The sequence below is a fragment of the Hoplias malabaricus genome, chromosome 12 (genome assembly GCF_029633855.1).
Source record: "Hoplias malabaricus isolate fHopMal1 chromosome 12, fHopMal1.hap1, whole genome shotgun sequence".
NCBI classification, from domain to species: Eukaryota; Metazoa; Chordata; class Actinopteri; order Characiformes; family Erythrinidae; genus Hoplias; species Hoplias malabaricus.
In genome coordinates, this window is record NC_089811.1 from 31,970,556 (window position 1) to 31,985,219 (window position 14,664).

A 14,664-nucleotide genomic window follows, 5' to 3' on the forward strand; every position below is an offset into this window, starting at 1 on the left:
AATCAGTTGCAGTAGAACAATGTCAATTTTGTGCAGTACTATAAGTAGATATTTATATCAGTAGTCATACCATTATAAGGATCAGTAATATAGGTGTTATTAGTGATATCAGTAGTATCAGCAGTAATATCAGGAGTAATATTAGTAGTAATATAATTTGCATGTATTATTATTATAGTATTATTAATAGTGATATAGTAATATCAGTTGTATTGTCAGTGGTATCAGTATTGATATAAGTCATGATAGCAGTAATATCATCAGTGATAGCAGTGGTGAAAGCAGTAGAGACAATAGTGATATCAGCAGTATTATCAGTTGTATTAATTATTGATATCTGCAGTACCATCATTAGTGATTTTATTCATTCATTCATTCATTCATTCATTCATTATCAGTAACCGCTTATCCAGTTCAGGGTCGCGGTGAGTCCAGAGCCTACCTGGAATCATTGGGTGCAAGGCAGGAATACACCCTGGAGGGGGCGCCAGTCCTTCACAGGGCAACACAGACACACACACACACATTCACTCACACCTACGGACAATTTTGAGTCGCCAATCCACCTACCAAAGTGTTTTTGGACTGTGGGAGGAAACCGGAGCACCCGGAGGAAACCCACACAGACACGGGGAGAACACATTAACTCCTCACAGACAGTCACCCGGAGCGGGGAATCAAACCCAAATCCTCCAGGCCCCTGGAGCTGTGTGACTGCGACACGTCCTGCTGCACCACCGTGTCGCCATTGGTGATTTTATCAGTAATATAATCTAGACTATCAGTGGTGTCAGAAATTAAAGTAGTGGTCCCAGAATTATCAGCAGTATTATCCGTTTTATTATCAGTGGGATGGATTAATAGTGATATCCACACTAGTATCATTAATGATATCAGCAGTAATGTCAGTAGTGAAATAAACAATAGTCAGTTGCATTATCACTGTTATATGTGAAATCAACAGTAGTAGGCTCTAGTGATATCAGCAGTAATATCACCACAGAGCCCACTAGTGAAAACAATAATATCAGTTACGACATTTGCAGTATTATCAGTGGTATCAACAGTGATATCCAATAGCATTGATTTCAGCAGTAATAACAGTTATGGTGTTAGTAGAGATATCAGCATTATTATCAGTAGTGATTTCAGCAATAATATCAGTTGTGTTGTAGTGTCAGCAGAGATATCAGCAGTAATATCAGTTGTATCAGCAGCAATAACAGTTGCATCATTAGTGATACCAGCAGTATTATCAGCTGTATAAATAGAGATAACAGTGCTGATATAGGCTAAATGTATCAGTAGTGATGTCATGGATACAGCTGATAATAGCACATGTGTCCCTGTTAACTGTATCTGTATCATATCAGCAGTAATATAATCTGTACTGTAATATAACAGTAATCAGTGATATCAATAGGGAAAGCAGTAGGACATGTACTATTAGAAGTTTTTTATCAGTTGTATCAGCAGTAGTACTAGTAGTGATGTCAGCAGTATTGCATTATCAGTGGTATAACAGTGATATCAGCAGTATTACTGATTTCAGCAGTAATACCAGTTGTCAGTATCAGCGGAGTTATCAGCAGTAGGATCCGTATCAGCTGTTTCTGTTGTCGTCAGTCTCCGGTCTCCCCGCGAGCCGAGCGTCTGAGCTCGTCGATGTGACGTCACTTCAAGCATGGCGGTCAAGGTGACTCTGACAATATTGGGCTTTTAGAAACAAAAAAGAAGCGCGTATAAACACTGTTTCTCGGTTTGGGGAATTTAGAGCAGGTTAAAAGAGTAATGCCTGTCGGACTCGTCCGCTGTCAGGAGCTTCTCAACGCTCAAGCCTCTTTCAGACAGCCTTGAAGATAGAGAGAGAGAGACTGAAAGAGAGTGTGTGTGTGAGAGAGACAGGGACAATTTCTGTTTTGGAGCCTGCAGCTGTGGAGCTGTTTTTGTTTTTGTATTCTAGTTTTGTCCGTGTTGACTTATAACGTTAGGACTCTTCACAGGCTGGACATTAACGTTATTTTATATTCAATTCTTTAAGCGGACGTTCAGAAATTATACGTCAGCATTGAATCAATGATGTTTAAAGTACTACATGAATATCAGTTTTTATATTGAGAGCCTATATATTAATATTAATGTGTAGATGCTGATGATACATTTACATGTGTTTAACAGGTGCAGTCCACTAAAAGAGCCCACCCCAATGAACTTAAGGAAATATTCTTGAAGGTAAGAGTCTTCTTTAATTAAATTTCATCAATATCTAAGAGACATTCTGCCTTATTTCATTTAAATACTGACATACGGTATGTGTTTCAGCTAAGAGAGGGTCATGTCTTGATTACATTTATCTAGATAACTACAGACCGCATGTGAATTAAGTCAGCACTTAAAAGCATTGATTAACTGTGTTGTGATTGTTTTTGCATAATCATAATGTGAATTAGTACAGCACAGTATGAAATATTATAAAACAGATTGTATTGCTTATAGCCATTACATAGCATAGAGCCATTACATAACGCATAGAGCAATTACATCCTGTTCAGCCTGTTTCAACTAATGACACCTCTGAAGAACTACATGGTGGCTGTCAAAACAAAACATTGTATCTCCCATTTCTTAAAAAAAAATGTTGCTGCCACACAGCACCAGGATCTTGGGGTCTTTGGTTTGATTTTACTGTAACACTACAGGCGATGCTGCCCTTAAATGTTTTAATCAATTTGGTTGAACTTAAAAACATGACCCACATATTTAAATTAAGTATATACAAATATTTATTTAAAAGTAAATATTATTGTCCTTTCCACAAGTTTATACAGTTCTCTTGGGTCTTCAAACTTCTGTGACATGCTTTGGTCAAAACACCACAAGGATCAATCAAACAAAATAGCAGTTTTCTTATTCTGTCCAAACTGTCCTGTTTAAAACTACTGGTTTCAGCACCTGTGCCTTTAAATAAGACGGAGCCTTTCTTCTTTCTTCTCATTTTCACCATATTTATAAGTACTCTCATTTCTCCATGTTCACTGTGTTTGTTTGGCTCAGTTTAACCTTGTATTTATGCTGTTATATACAATCAATGTATTGATCAAGTTATCTTTTTCATAATAATTAATCACATTTTCATTAAATTTGTTTATCTGTCTTTTTATTTTCACTCTGTCATAGACACTCAGATCGCTTTGAAAAATTAATCTTGAATTCATTTTAAAACAGTTGAACACCTTTCAAATGATAAAATGAACAACTTCTCAGATCCATTATTTTGAGTGTAGTATTAGACTTTATATGGTTTATATGATATTAGACTAGTTTTTACTCTAATCGGTCAATATTAAGAAAAGGATTTAAACATAATAAATTGGTTCTCACAGCACTGTATGTTGGTCTGTAGGTCTGTGTATGTGAAGTGGTCTTAGAGCAGGTTGTGTGTCAGATCTGGCTGAGGTCCAGGGCACGAGAGGAAAGGTCACATGCTTGTTTAGACTAAATCTGTCTCTCTGCTATGCCCTGGTATCTGCCCTTTCTCTGCTCCTCTGGTCCTCTGACATTTACTTCAGTCTCCTCTTTTCTCCAGATAGCACTTGATCAATAAGCATACAAATTACAAAGCCAACAACTTTTGCCATACTTAGGACACTGTGCACTAACTTCACCGTGAATCAGTGGTCAGGTGTGCTCTACTTATTTGTCTTTAATATCTGTAAAGGCAGAATGGTGACTGATGTTACGCTGCACTGTCAGCTAGCTACTGAAAGCACTTTGACAACTCTCAGATAGAGTGGTTCACAATTTAACCTAGCAACATTTTAAAAGCAGATCTCTCTCTCTCACCACACATCACTGCACAGTTAACCTTGCTCGACAGCGATCAAATCTATAATTGACAGAACTATGATTTTAATACCACCCTCGTCACATGAAATAATTAAGTAGCTCTCAGAAATGAAGTCTGCTTTAATGTGTAAAGGAGCCACTGAAAGCAAGAGTACTATTTCACTCAGTGCTAACTACGTGCTTGATTTGATGATGAAGTACTTTAGGCTTACCATGGCTGAACTTGCGCTCAATTATATGGTGAAGCTGTTAATAAATTGATTGGAATTAATGCTTTTCCCCCACAAGCATTAGCTGTAGAGTGTGGAACAATGTGTGTGTGTCTGTGTATGTGTGTGTGTGTCTGTGTATGTGTGTGTGTGTGTGTGTGTGTGTGAGAGAGAGAGAGAGAGAGAGAGAGAGAGAGAGAGAGAGAGAGAGAGACTGTTTGTGTTTTAGAAAGTGTAAGAGTGATAGAGGGAGAGTGTTTTAGACAGATGTTAAAAGGACACAGTTACAGGGTGTATAAGCAGAAGATTATGATCCTATCCAAGCACACCTTTAGTTGAACACCTTGGTCTTTTATTTGATTAACCGTATCTGTATTAAAAACACTACTGATTTTGAACAGAATTAAAATAATAATAAAATAACTTACTATTGTAGAAGGCAACACATAACATGGTTTTAAGATTTGTATGTATCTCAGCAATAAGTATTTTTAACATGAGAATAAATACAAATTAACAAATATCATTAATATATATATAAAATACCTTAAAATAGATGGACTTATAATACTATTGCTAGTTTGGACATTTTTATTTTCCTCTTATTTGTGTAATATACATCATAATGTCAACATTAATACACACTTTATATGTAACAAATAAGTCCAATAACACGTAATTTCCTTACAATTACTATATTATTAAACAAGAAAATGTGTAATTTTTTTTCTAGAGCCCAATTAAAAAACACTCCCTATTGTTGTATAATGTAGTAATAATCATCCATCTACATGTGCTCAGTATGTAGACATTATATTGAGCTCATACCAATGTATTGCTGTGGACAGAATAAAACAACTTTAGGAATGTTTAAAACAAGACATACATGAATCAAAACCCACACGGACACGGGGAGAACACACCAACTCCTCACAGACAGTCACCCGGAGCGGGAATCGAACCCACAACCTCCAGGCCCCTGGAGCTGTGTAACTGTGTAACTGCGACACTAGTGGGTTCGCGCTACGGTGCCGCCCGTGATAGATAGATAGATAGATAGATAGATAGATAGATAGATAGATAGATAGATAGATAGATAGATATCAATAACTGATATGACAACAATAATAGCTTTTAACAAAAGAATTTCTTAGACTTGGTGCACATAATTTATTATATTTATTTATCACTAAAATACAACATGATGTTATCTGCTGCATTCTTCATTTTGCATTTCTTTATTTTTGCTATATATTTCAAGACATGTGCTTTCTTAAATCTTTTTTCCTTCAACACGTTTCAATTGTTGAAGAAACATGAAGAAACGTTTTTCCTAAAATCTTAAAAGAATGGGAAGAGGTTGAATATCAGTGACTTCTTCAGTAACTTTACATGTTACTTGTAATATAGTACTGTAATAAGGCTCATTTGTCGGAGTGCTATATTGGGCGTAGAGTAATCAGTGGTGGACATTAAGTTAATGTAATTTGTTACTGTACTTACATAGTTTTTTGTGTATCTGTGCTTTACTGAAGTATTTTTATTTTGGGTTAATTTTACTCCGCTGCATTATGAGAAATCTTTTGTTAATTTTGTCTCATGCATTCATAAAAAATTGTTACATTTCAGAATGAAAGTGCGTAATCACACCAATCTGTTTACAGTGTGCACTTTGTTAAATGTGTGTTGGCCTAGACAGAGCTATCCAGTTCAGTGTCAATGCAGCACCATCGAGTGCCAGCAGGAGTGCATATGCCAAAAGGATGGATGAAAATTCTAAGATGCCGCAGCACCCCGGCCCTATTTTCATTCATCTTTTCTGTGAATTTTTACAAACTAATTTCATGTTGTGTCTAGTTGTTTATGAAAATGGCCTACAATTCATAAGTTACATTTTTAATCGAACTTACAGCTTACAACTAAGTTGGCAATAGATCTTAAACCAAAACTGATTGTTCGCAAAATGTGATTATGATTTCTGATACTTTTAATATATATCAGTGTCAGAGTAATTAATGACATTTTATTAAAACATTGGTGTACCAAGAGTGACTTTGAAGTATTTTTACCTGTAATGCGTTGATTAATCTAGAGTCTTATAACAAAAATATCAACAGGACATTAAAGTCATAATAAATCATGATACGTTTACTTTTGCAAGGTAAAAGTATTTTGAAGGACAATACTTTTGTATTTTTTATCAAATGAAAAAATGGGTCACTGCACTTTAATTCAAGTACATGATTTGTGTACTTCATCCACCACTGCGTGTGATGTTACTGCAGAAGTCACTGACATTCAGCCCCTTTCCATTCTTTTAAGATGTTAGCAAAAATGTATCTTCATGCTTTTTCAAAAAAATCTCCAGGTATTCACAACTGTATACGTCTGTAACTTTTGCCTAAGGAACAATCTGCAGATCCAAAGAAGAAAGCTCTCCTTTTATCCTTCTGAGTACAAACAGGCAAAATTTTATTAAACTTTAGCTGAAAGATGAATTGAAGGTAAGGCATGTGATGCTGAATGCAAGTTTTCAGTTGAACAGAGGCAGCAAACGGAACTGAAAGTTTTTGATTGTGCACTTTGAACTTGCCACCCATCAATGAAATCTATGATAAGTGTGAAATTATTGATGTACTTCAAACAAAGTATATACTGGATTTAGAGAGAGAAACATAAATCAATTACATTGACGTTCTCTCAGCGAGAGAGAGAGAAACACTGCTGAAAAGCAGCTCCAGCTTACAGCAATTACTGTTGCAATGAGAAATAAAGTGCTCATATAATAGCTGTGAGAACAGTGATACAAAGGACAGATTGCTGCTGATTTTACACCATATTCCACTGAAGCCTTTATAGAGAAAGTAAACAAATGTTTGTCTGTAGATCATTTAATTTCCCATTGCTGTCTTTGGCACCAGTGGTATTGTTATGTCAGAAGAAGAAAAACACTCGTATTTTTCCAGTTCTTAATTTAACTTTCAGGCTAAGTTAAAAACTAGGCAAGATACACACCAAATATACACACCAAATATAAATATAGCCATATTTTTTATTTGATAGTGAATTGAATAGAATATGTAAACAACTGGAGTATTTAAACAATTGGAATATTTGTTTATTTCTAATAGCTTTGATGGTTGTAATTTAAAAGCCCTGACTCCAGAAAGGATCACACCCTAAGTATCAAATATAGCGGTTTAACTGTTAGGTTTGCTTTTATGATTTTTGTCTTGCAGCATGCCAGTGTGGTGGATAAGGATGGGGAACATTATATGAGTCCTAGAGATTTTGTGCAGAATTTTCTGGGACTCCACACTCAACCCAACCACAATCCCAAAACTGTGCAACTCATCGCTGGAGTTGCAGACACCACTAAAGATGGGTAAGAGTTAATTGTTACTAATAAAAGTTATATTTTTACTGATTATTTTTTTCTGTCTTACATCATAGTCCTATAACACAAGTTTAAATCGCCAGTGTTTAGTTATCAGAAATTTTTAATTGCTTTGAACAGCTGAATATTTGTTCAAATAATTATATTCACATTGAGTAATTTAGTGGATAATGTATGTTTAGGAATTCCTAAAAATGCACAATAATTAAATACTTTTAAATGTTTAAGAAAGGTTAACAATGATGGTTAGTTTAGGATAAAAAAAATCCTTTCAATCCTTTATGCTAAACTATCAGTACATATAATGTTTTGTCTCACTTGCCGTGGTTCATTGTTTTATGACTTTAAAAAGCTTATTTGTAACAGTAATTGCCCCTGCTATTCTCTGTAAAAGAAACTGTAATCTTCTCTCTAAAACAGTGCATTACATCATAGTCATCACTGTCAGGACTGTCTGAATGTTGTTATCAGCCAGCCATAAACACACTTTTTAATGGGACTTTGAGCGTGGTCATTATCCTTAATGGCCACATTAGCAGAAATGGTACAGCCTATTCTTAAACTATTAAAAAATATTACCTGAAGACTCTCTATCACAGCTTTGCTAATACAGTTACTGCCTCACCACTACATTGGGCTCATACAAATAGGCTTAGTCTGTTTTACTGAACTCTAGTTTATTGCAGTTCGTGATGTGAATCCAAACCTGAAGTCAAACGTCCTGATTTTCATATAAAGAGAGTTAAAGGTGCTGTCTATTTTTTCAGGTAGTGCTCTCTCTTTCTTGTCCAAACAGACTGATCTCTTTCCAGGAGTTTCTGGCCTTTGAATCAGTGCTTTGTGTCCCCGATGCCCTCTTCATAGTTGCCTTTCAGTTATTTGACAAGAATGGAACTGGGGATATATCTTTTGGTATGTACAAACTGAAAGAGTTTTGCCAATAACGGCTTAGTTAAACATATATGGAGACACTTGTCTGTGATAACTACCTAGTAGAGGTTTTAATGGCCGTGTTGATGTCAGTTTCTCTTCACTAATTATGTATATGTATACATTAGTGCGAACTGCAAGGGACTAAATGCAAAGGCACTAGATATACAAACAAGAGCTAAATTTAATCTGGCTAATATATTTGACTGTTTTTCAAGCAAAGACGTTGTTTTGTTTTGTTTTGCATAATTTGAAAACACCAATAACCTTAAGTCACTGCTGTATAAATAAGCAGGCAGTGCATTTTATTTTCTTGTCTGCCTGTGTGGCTCCTAGTGAAGGCAAATTTGGAGCAAATTTGAAATATCCCATGATTATTTAAACTTATTCTGGATTTATTTGAACAATATTCGTTAATGCTAACTGGTTATGTTTTCCTGTTGTAGAAAATGTACGAGATATATTCAGCCAGACAACAGTGCACCATCATATTCCCTTCAACTGGGACTGTGAGTTCATCCACCTGCATTTCGGCCAGGACCTCAAAAAGCGCCTCAGCTACTTAGAGTTCACCCAGTTCCTCCAGGTGCGGAACACAGCAACCAGACTTGATGTCCTCACTAACTCCAGGAACTTGTTTTCACCCTGCCATCTTGTGGAGGCTAAAGTATCTCCATGCATGAAATGTATAGACAAGCGCACTCAACCAATAATGTGTCAGTTACTTTAGGAATGCCCACATACACATGGACACAAAAGGTTTGCCTTTATTTTCATTAAGCCTTTTAGCTGTTTATTGCCCTATTGTGTTTAAGACACAGGCATAGCTTGTTTAGCTCTCAGAAGCCTAGGTGTGGACAATATAACAATGTCATGTTGTTTTGAATTGCATCACAATACTCTTCTGAGCATTTTGTGGATAAGGTTAGTACTTTAGAGGCAATGATTAACTGGATTTGGTTCAGTACGTGAATCACATAAAAATAATCATTCATTCATTCATTATCTGTAACCGCTTATCCAATTCAGGGTCATGGTGACATAACAATAATATTTGATTTAATTTTTAAACGTGGCACCACAAGTTTTTTGAATAGCATTCCCAAGTGATCAAACCTCAGAATGTATTGTGATACATGTAGCGTAAATATTCCTAAAAATGATACTGTCGTATTTTTTGCCGTATCACCCACCCCTATTAAAGCCTTTTGTCCACATCCAATAGAATTTGACAATACCAGATGATAAGTTGAGCATTGAGCATCCACTTTGTATGAACATTCTGGATTAGGGTATTGGCATTCCCTTTGTCCATCAGACTTACTGTTTGTGGAGAGGAAGAGAGATGGCTGCAGTTGCAGTGTGTTGGCATGTTGAGTTATGGAGATCAGAGGCGCTGCTCTGGTAGTATCTGATCAATTTTGACAGCAGTGCTGACTCCTGGTCCGACCCCCTTCCTCCTCCTCCCCCTAGCCCAGCTCATGTGTCTGATTGCAGGGCTGTCCAGCTGAATCATTGCTCCCTGCTCCGGAAACACCTGCCTCCTCTCCAGGGCACACAGCACAGGATCAGACTACACCTGATGTGGTTTTCATTAGACACGTACACACAAAGAGACAATGTGGACACACACACACACACACACACACAAATATATATATATATATATATCCTGACTCATAATAACATCATATTGCAGATTCAGGATTACATTTCGTTTACTGATAGACAAAATATATTAATTCTTGCAAATCAAATTTTTTATTGATTAGCAAATATTTATTGGTTCACAAAGGATCTGCTCATCTCATCATGGATTCTCTTTAAAAAGTTAAAGCAACATATATTTAACTTAACTCATGTATCCATGCACTGTTTTAAATCTGTGCTCCCAGTAGTTTTTTCGTAATTAAATTTTTTGCACCAAAAACTCTCAACTTTCATCTTAAATATTGAGTCTAAAGCTGTTTTTATACACAGTGAACAGTTGGATATTTTCAGTGTCATTCATTCTCACAGCTGGAAATGTTCCAGGAGATACAGCACGATTCTCCAGAACATTACAGGCATTACAGCTCTCACATGGTCTCACTCTGACATTACCCTGACTCTGTACTACACTCTTAAAAATACAGGTGCTACAATAGGTTCTTTGAGTGATGACATAGAAGAACCACTTTTGATTCCTTAAGAACCATTTTAGCTAACTTAAGATCAAGTGATTGGGTTTTAAAACCTATAAAACTCACACATCTCTTAAACTAACATAGTTCTTTATGGAACCAAAAGTGGTTCTTCAATGGCATTGTTCAAAGAACCTTTGTAGCAGAGAGTAGGAGACTAGCAGGTAAAGTTTGGGTAATGTCTAACACCAATGTGCATGTGTTTACAAACTGACAGGACTAAGCTGAAATGTTTAGTGGGAATAAATGCAACATAAGAAGTATAATTAGACTTAAAATAACTATAGTAATAAGTTCTCAAAAGATTACGTTTTTGAAGGTATATTTACTTCATGTGAATTTGAAATTTGATTTTATTGCTTTTGTAGGAGCTGCAGCTGGAGCATGCCCGACAAGCCTTTTCTCAAAAGGATAAGTTGAAAAGTGGGATGATCTCAGCCTTAGACTTCAGTGACATCATGGCAACCATCCGCCATCACATGCTCTCACCGTTTGTAGAGGAGAACCTTGTCTCCGTGAGTCATCAGACTTTAAACCTCAAGGCTACAACACACTAGACCAGTGTTCCCCAGTGTCAACACAGTAATACTGACACTTGCGTTATAGTGTCTAGTATAAGATCTGATTAAACAAATGGACTGATGTGAGTGGGGAGAACAATGTACAGTATTTGTTTTAGGTTCTTAGAAGCTTTGTCTTGACCAAACATGGACAACTCTTAGTTGATTTTTAGTTTAAACAAGAGTTACGCTTTACCCATAAATTGTCCACTAAGATTAATCTTCTGACCAAATGATTTACCATAATATACAGAATATTGAATGAATTCTTATTATGTGTCACACTCCAAACTGACTTGCAGTGTGACTTGCAGTGCATTTAGGAAAAACAGAGCTGGATAAAGTTAATGATTTGTTTATAAACAGAATATCTTCTCCTTGTGTGTGTAGGTGGTGGGAGGAGGCACCTCACACATGGTTGGCTTCCCCTACTTCACCGCCTTCAACTCCCTCCTTAACAATATGGAGCTCATTCGAAAGATCTACAGCACAATGGCTGGCACACGCAAGGACACACTCATCACCAAAGGTACCTACCACAGTCAGCTCCCTTTTCCAGAAAGTTTGGAGGGACTGAGATTACAGATTGCAGTTTTCTGCTTTCCTTTTGTAGTCAGAATGTGAATAGGTGTAACAGGCTTTGTCGCAAGACCAGCCACAAGACAGGAACATGATGTTATGATGTTATCTCAAAAAGGATTGTGAACAGTGTACATTAAAAGGAATAATCTGCCGTGTTTGTCATTTCAGAATTGAGCATATTTACTTTCTTGATTTGATCAACTTAATGTATATTTTAATGGTATATGTTGTGTCTTATCCCAGTTCAGCCTTTAGGAATAAACTGCATGGCAGAAGGGAAACTATACTCTTAATTGTACAACAGTTTGTCACACAGTTATGTGAGCATGTCTGATTACTTGATGTTTCTTCCTTCCACCTTGTTTATATCACTGTCTGCCAATCTGCCCAGAGGAATTTGTTAGTGCTGCCAATAAGTTTGGTCAGATCACTCCAATGGAGATAGACATCCTGTACCAGCTCGCTGGCCTCCACACTCACTCGGGGTAACCACAGCCTAAGCTTCTTTCTCAGGGCAAATTCAAAAAAACCACTAAACCTCATGACATGTCATTAAGTTATAGCACTGTTATCTTAATGTTGTGCTTTGTGGTGTTTCAAATTATCTCCCAACATCTGATACACAAAACATTGTTGTAGACTCATTATTTGGGACTTTTAGTAGTATTATGTATGTTAGTGGTTTAGTTGAATTTGGTCTCTCGTATGTGCCACACTGCAGAGAATCTTTATCCACTGTGCATGTCTCCTGCTGCTGACGTGCCATCAGTGTGGAGCTTTGCATGAACATTGGCATTTTAGTGGGACTCCATAGTCTAACCTTTCTAACTTGTTTCCCCAAACCAGGCCCTGTTGATTGAATCTATAAATGCCATTAAAACATTATAGCCCTGTTTATAGCTCGTAAATGTAGCATTATTGCCTGTTTTCTGTAACAACAGTGGCTCCACCGCTTGATTTATAGGGGAAAAGAGAGCGATAGGGAGCCGTAACGGTGCCTGCAGCGTGCTGGAAAGCCTTCTGTGTCTTTTTCTGGCTTTTTGATAGAGTCTCGCTCTGGGTGTGTGTTTATATGTGTGTGTTACAGGCTCGTGTCCAGCTTTGTTTACCTGTCTGTGTGTGCAAGCACGCAGTAACTCAGTGTTACAGCGCTGTAAAAAAGCTTATGGAAAATGTGACTTCATGCTGCTGGGAGGGATACAGCACGTTTGGTGTTCTTCGGTGAAGTGAAGCTTTCCTGGCATCTTCTAAACCTGTTGTTTCTTTTTCTCTGTCTCTGTCTGTCTTTCTGTCTCTCTCTGTCTATGTCTCTGTCTCTGTCCCTCTCTCTCCCTCTCTCTCTCTCTCACTCTCTCTTTTTGTGCTGCTTTTTTTTATTTGTCTACTACTGTCCCTTCTTTGTTCCTCTCTATTTCCAATTCTTTCATTATTTGTCATTTTTTCCATTTCTTTGAATTTTGCTGTCCCCTTTTTCTCTCTAATGTCCTTTTCCTTTCTTTCTTTTTTCACTAATGTCATTTTGTTTCTTGCATTTTGTCTCTCATGTTTCTCTCATGTCTCTATATGTCTGTTTTGCAATCTTTCACTTCTTCACTGCTCGCTTTCATTGTATTGCTGTGTTTTATTTAATCTCTCTCTCTCTCTCTCTCTCTCTCTCTCTCTCTCTCTCTCTTGCACTCTCTTTCTGTTCATGTGCTGTACTTTGATGTATGCAGGAGGTTGAATCTAGCTGATATAGAGAGAATAGCTCCCCTGGAAGAAGGAGCTCTGCCATATCACCTAGCTGAAGTGCAGAGACAGGTAGGTCTCTTTCACACCTCCACAGTTTTCCCTCTATGTCTGGATGCAGATCAAGAGTATGCTTTAATCTCCATGCTTTTTCCTTCTGTAATAACGTAACCACCTTCTTATTAGAGTGAAAATGCCCTCTTTCCATAACTGAATTAGCAGGGAGACTTTTACTCCTTTGTGGTCCTGCATTACGTAAAACTAATTGGAGAGCATATTATCCCCAATTTCCTGCAGTAAAAGCTTGTCACCCTCACTCTGTGTAGACGCATATATCACACACACACACACACACACAGACACTCTCTCTCACATCTGAGAGTCTTTAATAGGTGCTTTTATCAGTGCAGGGCTTTCTGAAGCCTCGTTGTGTGAAGATCCCGAGGCAAGGTCTGTTCTGTCTAAAAAGGACGAGTTGGATTGTTCAGGAGGTGGAAATGAGGCAGATTTGGAGAAAGAAAACCGGGCAGATGAAATATAATCGTGGGAACATAGAACCTACAAACCTAGAAGCATATCATTAAAAGTGTAGTCAGTATGTTTCCAAAAGATTCATATGGAGGCCTAATCTGCACACATTTGCACACACAGTGCTGAGGTCAGTCTCTCTACCTTCACTGCTGGAGGTCTAGTACACCACACTGGGAAATTACACACACGCACATATCACAGACCCACACACATATCACAGACACACACACACACACACAGACATTCGTGCACATGCTCACACACAGTTGTGGCGTTCTCAGGGCTCCTTGGGTGGAAGTCGGGGTAATTTCACTGGTTCCTTTGATCAGAGTGCAGCCTCGTTAGCATTCTGCCCTACAGTAAAAACAGCTGTGAGGGCGGGGGGGCAGACAGATAGAGAAAAAGAGAGAGACAGAGAGACAGACAGAGAGAGAGTGAGAAGGAAGAGAGGGAGAGAACGGGTGAGAGAGCGAGGGATAGATGGTGGAGGAGGAAGGAAGGGAGGGAGAGAATAAGACAGAGGGAAGGAGTGAGAACCAGACAGAAAGAGAGTGAGAAAGAAGGGAGTAAGAGAGCAAGTGACTGGGAGGGAGGGAGAGAATGGTTGGGGGAAGGGAGGGAGAGAGAGAGATAGAGTGAGAAGGAAGGGAGTGAGAGCGAGTGAATGAGAAGGAGGGAGAGAGGGAAGGAAAGAGAGA

General features: G+C 37.7%; 1 protein-coding gene across 1 annotated transcript in view; it reads left to right on the top strand.

The window, feature by feature from the left end:
• Positions 1–1,662: 1,662 nt before the first annotated feature.
• Positions 1,663–14,664, top strand: part of LOC136664239 (electrogenic aspartate/glutamate antiporter SLC25A12, mitochondrial-like) — a 28,918-nt gene continuing 15,916 nt past the window's right edge. The window contains exons 1-9 of the mRNA XM_066641349.1: positions 1,663–1,696; positions 2,179–2,232; positions 7,295–7,440; positions 8,249–8,364; positions 8,829–8,968; positions 10,934–11,080; positions 11,516–11,654; positions 12,099–12,192; positions 13,423–13,507. Of these exons, the coding sequence (XP_066497446.1) occupies positions 1,685–1,696; positions 2,179–2,232; positions 7,295–7,440; positions 8,249–8,364; positions 8,829–8,968; positions 10,934–11,080; positions 11,516–11,654; positions 12,099–12,192; positions 13,423–13,507 (933 nt within the window). The 5' untranslated portion in view covers positions 1,663–1,684. The remainder of the gene's footprint in view (positions 1,697–2,178; positions 2,233–7,294; positions 7,441–8,248; positions 8,365–8,828; positions 8,969–10,933; positions 11,081–11,515; positions 11,655–12,098; positions 12,193–13,422; positions 13,508–14,664) is intronic.